The 6,360-nt window shown below is 41.6% G+C and overlaps 1 protein-coding gene across 2 annotated transcripts; it reads left to right on the top strand.

The window, feature by feature from the left end:
- The first annotated feature begins 2,561 nt into the window (after window positions 1-2,561).
- LOC147903667 (putative UPF0481 protein At3g02645) lies at window positions 2,562-6,119 on the top strand. 2 transcript variants are annotated; one of them, XM_087400511.1, is made up of 2 exons: window positions 2,562-4,972; window positions 5,448-6,119. In XM_087400511.1, exon 1 carries the CDS (start codon window positions 3,154-3,156, stop codon window positions 4,642-4,644), a length of 1,491 nt encoding a protein of 496 aa, XP_087256637.1. In that variant the 5' UTR covers window positions 2,562-3,153; the 3' UTR covers window positions 4,645-4,972; window positions 5,448-6,119. The 2 variants fall into 2 exon arrangements, with proteins under 2 accessions (XP_087256637.1, XP_087256632.1); XM_087400506.1 differs by having other exon boundaries at window positions 2,562-5,292.
- The last annotated feature ends 241 nt before the right edge of the window (window positions 6,120-6,360 follow it).

Genomic DNA, 6,360 nt, shown 5'->3' with positions numbered 1-6,360 from the left:
CACCACGTCCACATTGACCATTAGCCTCTATAATATATTCCATTGGTAGCTTGAGGCATGCTGAATGAGCCACTTATATGTAGTAATTCCCCCTCATTATGAAGTACAAAGTTCAAACTAGGCTATCCAAGTAGATAGGTAGAGTGCTTGTCCAAGCCTCTAATAGATGCAATGTTTTTTGTTTTTTGTTTGTATATTCTAGCCTTGTTTGAGTGGCTAGCCCTTTACTCTAGTGACAAACATTTTTCCCATCTCTACTGGTTGATTCAGCATCCCACTAAAGGAAACATTCACCCTATTCTAGACTACATAGTTAGACTTTCATACCTCTACAAAATAGACAAATTGTGTGTATCACATAGCTCTTGGAGATTGTAATTAAGGAAGGTTCATGAATCTTCCTCACTATTGGACATCTTGGAGTGCTAAAGACGGCGGTTATGCATTTTGTAGAGATATTTTTATTGGCCCCATTTGAGACATGATGTGGAAAAGTTATCAAATCATGTGGCTCTTGCGAACAAAATAAGGGTATGAAAGTGACTCATGGGATTATACTCTCCTTAGTGATGTCTTTTATTTGGATGATTGATTTTTGAAAAATTCGAATGCCTTCTTATTGTGAATGTATAGGGTAATGAGTGATCACATATGAGTGTATCAACATTAAAGTAAAGCTTGCAATCTAATGGATCATGCATAAACATTACTTCATAAAAAGAAACAAGTTCCATTTGCCCATCATACCATATGTTGATGTGCTAAATCGATAGATAACAATGTATTGAACATATGGGTGGAAAAAGACCTTTGCAATGTACATCTCATGTGTTAATTAACACTCCACACTTGCAAAGCCTTAGCATAAAGCACTACCAAAGAATCATAGACTATTATAGCATCTCCAAAAAGTTATAGACTATTATAGCATCTAAAAATTGTTTGCATCTATCACATCACAACATGGAGCTAGGCAATGATAAGAAAATCACTACATTTTCAATCAAAGTTTTACCGATACAAAATGTTTTTCAGTCTCTTAAACGTGGATAAGCTTCACCTTCCCATCACAATAGACCTTCATTTAGTTGAAATGTATTCAACATTGGGCATTCAATGCCGAATTCGGTTGAACCATGAGTCAAGAGGCACACCTCCCCTTTCATATCATAATTAACTTTCATATGACTACAAGCAATATACATAAAAACCCCACATCATCTTGCTATCATCAAGAGACATACGTGAAAGCTTTGAGTTTCCACATCATGAGTTGGACTCACAATTAATGACAAAAAAGAACCTCCATATCACTTGCTATAAAAAAAAATACTAGGAATAAATTGAAATCCTCATGCAATATGACAACCGTATTATATAAGGATGGGGGAAGACAGTTGGTACCATTTCCTTGCTACAATGCTATGTCAAACTCTAGTCAAGTGACATAAGTTGCAAATCTATCATGCAAATCTTTGTTTGGGGATTTTCTTGTCCTACAATATATTTCACATAAGGTTGTGTCGATACAAAGGTTGGGCATACTATACTTCTCAAATATTCCATTACTTCTATAATTAATTGTAGATTTTGTGAGCCATTGTTCTTTAGTCTATTTGGCTATGTAGAAATGACCTCATCTTCTCTAACAGTTATTTGACTAGAGGGGGAAAGTTTTGAGTATTGGCCTGCAAGGCTTTGATTGACTAGTAGATAGGCTCACAAGAGCAATCTTTGTTTTGCTACTTCTAGACCATTTGTATTTAACATCTCGTTAATGCACTCTGGTTTTTAAAGGGAATCTATAGAAACTAGTAAAGGCAAAATGAAAATCAATGAAAGGAAGGACATTGAATGTTTTTTGTTTGTGCATGTGTCTACATTTTGTGTGTGTGTGTGTGTGCACACGTGTTGTCACAAAAAATGTGTGTGTGTGTGTGTGTGTGTGTGAGAGAGAGAGAGGCACATGCTCATGAGCCTGTAACATGTGCAAGAGCATGCGTGTATGCACATAGTCCAAGATGGTGAGGAGGCTTGGCATGCTTCACTCTCAGTGCACATGGCTTGTTGGTCCCTTTTCTTGGTGGTTCTCTTTCTTATCATTGATTTGATTTCCTTGTTAAGGTGGTTTTTTTTTTCCAAAAAAGAACACACACACACACACACACACAGCCCATGAACAAACCTTCCAATCCTCCGTGGACTCCACGTCCTTAAGCTCGCAATGCCCTTGTGTGGCTTGGCTACCATATCTTTCAAATCTGCCAAAATCACCTTTGTTTCGAGGGTTGTGCAAAGGATAAAACCATCAATGAGAGAGGAGTTGATGGAAATTTTTTCAATGGGCAGCTAGTGTGTAAGAGGGTGCGTCGATTCACGACGGACTCGTGCGGGACTCGTTTCGGGTGCGGGGAGCGCCGAAACCGCAAGAGGTGGAGGAGGTGCGTGTTGAACCAAGCAAGGTTGGGTTGATGCAAGCATGGGAGTTGGGATTCAAACTCGTGTCATCTCTAGGTGGCTATAGAGGCCTATGACCTCTACTACTACTCTTTGCTCTATTCTTCTGGCTTTGGCTATGGCGTCCTTCCCTCTCTGCTCTACTCTTCTGGCTTTGGCTATGGCGTCCTTCCCTCTCTGCTCTACTCTTCTGACTTTAGATATTCTTCCTCCACAAACCCAATTCCATCTCCTCCATAGCTCGCCTTTTGATCTCCTTCTTATCTACCCCTGCCACCCTTTCAGCTTCCCCGCTCGCCAATCCAACATCTCCCGACCTCCGTCGCCATGACCACCACCCCTGCCCCTCAGGCTTCGCACAAGCCTTCCTTTCAGCATTCTCTCTTTCACACCATGCCCGTCCTTGCTATCCTGACGAGTAGCGGGCTCTTGTGTATTGCTCCCCTCTTCCGGCGAGTAAGAATCGAAGCTTGGGCTTTCGTTAGTGATGAATTCCGAGCTCACCTCCAGATTAGCTGGGCACTGACTTTCTCCTTTCCAACGGGAGGCATGGCCAACAGCTGTGATGACACTTTTCGTTGCAATGATTGTTTCCCCTTGTGCTAAGTGCAGAACAATCTGCACAGCGTCGTCAACTGCCTTTCATTCGTTTCCTGCCCGCATTCGATCCGCGTTTCGTTTATTCGATTGTTAAAGATGACGCCCGAGGAGCAGCAACGATATTTTTTTAACAGGGTCTTGAGCGATCCTGCTGACAGTAGATCCCGATGGTTTCACCCTTCTGAGCGACTCATGAATCAAGCTAGGGGCACCCGCAATAGAAGCTTCGGACTAAGCGAGCCGAGCAACGTCCCGGTCGAGCAGCAGCAGCCAGTGCACATGAATGAAGATCAGTGGATAAGATACATGCGAAACGAAATTGAAACCGCCTGGAGGCCTTCCTTTCAGAAAAATAAAACCATCTTTTCCGTCCCCAAGGCGCTTTTTGAAGTCAGGCCCCGCGCATACTGCCCAAGGATAATCACGATAGGTCCGTTGTGCCGGAAGCTTGAGCCTTCACCAATGGATAGCTGCAAAGCACTGTGCGTAAAGGAATTTGTTGGCAGGAAAGAAATGAGGTTGTCAGAAGTTACGAACCACCTCGTTCCAGATCCTGAAAATTTGAGGAACGTATATTTTGGTCTTCCCAAATACAGTCCTGAGAGTCTGAAGCTTTTACTGACAGTGGATACTGTTTTCATTCATGAATTCTTGCTTTTCTTAAGCAATGATTCAAGCCCTGATGACGAGATCTGTGGCTATCTTTCCTCTTTCCTTAACAACCAAATAACGATTGCTCAGGTAACTCGTGACCTTTTCTTGATAGGCAATCAGGTGCCTATATCATTTTTGAAGAGCCTTACAGAACTTGCAAATCAAGACATTACCCTGGAGGACCTACTGCTTTGTATAGAATTTTTAGTCTGGAAAAGCAATCCATTCTGTATCAGCCATCCAGGAAGCACCACTCAGCACAAAGATTTAAAGGAATTGATAGGAAACATATCATTTCTGGAATGTGAGCATATGTTGGATTGCCTTTATGCTGCTTGTGTAAGCCACCCTAAAGAAGGGTGCTCACAAGAATTCAATAAGCCATCTTGCCGTCTTCCTCGGGCATCTGAGCTCAGCAAGGTTGGAGTTGAGTTCAAGGCACGGAAAGGAAACACAGCAGTGGTAAAGTACCATAAAAGCAGTCTTGTACTTGATCTCCCGAAGCTGATTGTTTATGATGAGACAGAAGATATCTTTCGGAATTTGATTGCTTATGAGTTGACCTCAAAAGCAGGAGGTGAGTTTTGCGGTTATGCCATCATCATGGATTCACTGATAGATACATCAGAGGATCTATTGATCTTATACAGGGCTGGTGTTCTAGAGAATCATCTTGGAAGTGATGAGAGGTTACTTCGCATGTGGAATGAAATGTGTATAAACATCTCTGAAAGCTATTCTGACCGATGGGAAAAGATGACCAAAGCTATAATGCTGCATTACAAGAGTAATTGGCGAGTAATGTACGTTGAATTTTACTCTCAGTTCTTCTCTAGGCCATGGTTGTGGCTTTCCACAATAGCTGCAGTGCTACTTTTAATCATGTCAGCACTCCAGACCATTTATACTGTGGCAGGTTTCTACAAAAGCTGAAAATTTGAATGTACAAGGTTTTATCACATCCTATGTTTTGAGAATATAATCTTACAAGAGGTCAAAGCATACGATAACTTTTCAAGGGAGACACAGAGAGCTGTACAACATTATGGGAAAATATGAAAGCCAAAAAGAGTAGGATGCAGCCCAAAATGGCTCCCTTTTCACTGTGGTGCTGCTTTAATCTTGCCAGATATAAATACAATCTCTTTATGGACACCCCATAGGAAACAATATGACATATGTCTATGGACATCTCCCAGCGAGTTCATAGTAGACACTGCTTCATACTTGTGACCTGTCCCTATTTGGGCTCACGCATAAGGTATTAAAAGATTTCATAACATGAAGTCCACATATGCATGACTAACATGGAAATACCCTTAGACATGTGGTAGTACGTTAGTCTTTGTTAAAGTGAATGAAGTGGATGTATCTTTACATGCATGTGATCTGTATCCACTTGGGCCTCGATTATGTATTGGGGAGCATGTATTCCAGGCCATGCATGCCAAACGTTCATCATTTGAAGCAAATATTGGAGGTCAATCCTGCAATTTTCCACTTATGGTTTGGGAATGAACGTGGCCTTCCTATGTGTACAAAGTTCTTTTTTTTGTGTTGCCCATGACACCAAATTGCCAGGTTTGACACAAGCAATGGTTGTTTATAATGCTATTCTTTCAGCATTTCATTCTGCAAGATGACTGCGAAGTAGAAACCAAAAGAAAATAGGCAAGGAAGATGCACGCTGATGTTTCTTTTGGACTAATTTTCTCTTCTCCTGATCGTGCTGGCAGGCCCATGACATGGTTGTACACGGAATTGCAGATGGAGCCTGAAAAGGACACAGGCTAGTAAAGTAGCATGCAACTAAGAGCTTCTTAAAGAGAGGGCAGATGCAGAGTTGGAGGGTGGGAGATGCTATCCATGTTTCTAAATGAAGGGTTATAATACTTGCAATTGAATGTTGACAGAAACAGCTTTCTGGAATCTTTAGATCGACAGCATTTCTACAACTTTGTGTCAAACCAGACCAATTGTAACCACATTACTGTGAGGTCTGTATGACTGGCCACCTGAAAGGAAGTGCTTGACAGGGCATTTGTCAAGGTCGATTGTGGCTGTATGGTAGTGTTATCCTCTGCAGCTGTTGCCTGAAGATGAACACAACTGCTCCTGATAGAAAGCCTTTTTCTGCTTCTTTTTGTGAGCTGATTGAGACACCTCAGACTGATTGGCATGCACAGGATTCAAGGATTTCATTGCTGGCATAGAGACGTCATCATGATGATTTTGGTTGCTCTCTTGCAGCCCATTAGAGGCTCAACTAGAGCCGAGGGACAACTGAACTACATTTAAATTTGGTATACATTTTCAGTGCATTTTTATTAGGTACTTTACTGTGGTGAATTATGCCCTGGCTTTCCTTCTTTGTGTTTGTAGTGCCTAGTTACAACACTAATTATTTATCCGGCATTTTTCAGTATTTGATTATTTCAGATATGCTACATAATTCTATGTCCTGTGCACATGCTACTGATATTATGTTTGCCATGGGGTGCAAAGTGCCAAAACTGGTGGTTTCATGTATCGAAGGGAAAAGTGGGATCGTTTGCTGACTTGGACTCGCATTAACCTTCCTCCCACCATTTCCTATGGTGTTGTATGAGAAAACAGCCAGCTAGACCCTGGTAACATACTGCAAACAAT

This window comes from Dipteris shenzhenensis, chromosome 3, assembly GCF_047967505.1.
Source record: "Dipteris shenzhenensis isolate YYH24624 ecotype China chromosome 3, Dip_SZ_1.0, whole genome shotgun sequence".
NCBI classification, from domain to species: Eukaryota; Viridiplantae; Streptophyta; class Polypodiopsida; order Gleicheniales; family Dipteridaceae; genus Dipteris; species Dipteris shenzhenensis.
The sequence above is the reverse complement of the archived record's forward strand: the minus strand, read 5'-3'. Positions and strand labels throughout refer to the sequence as shown.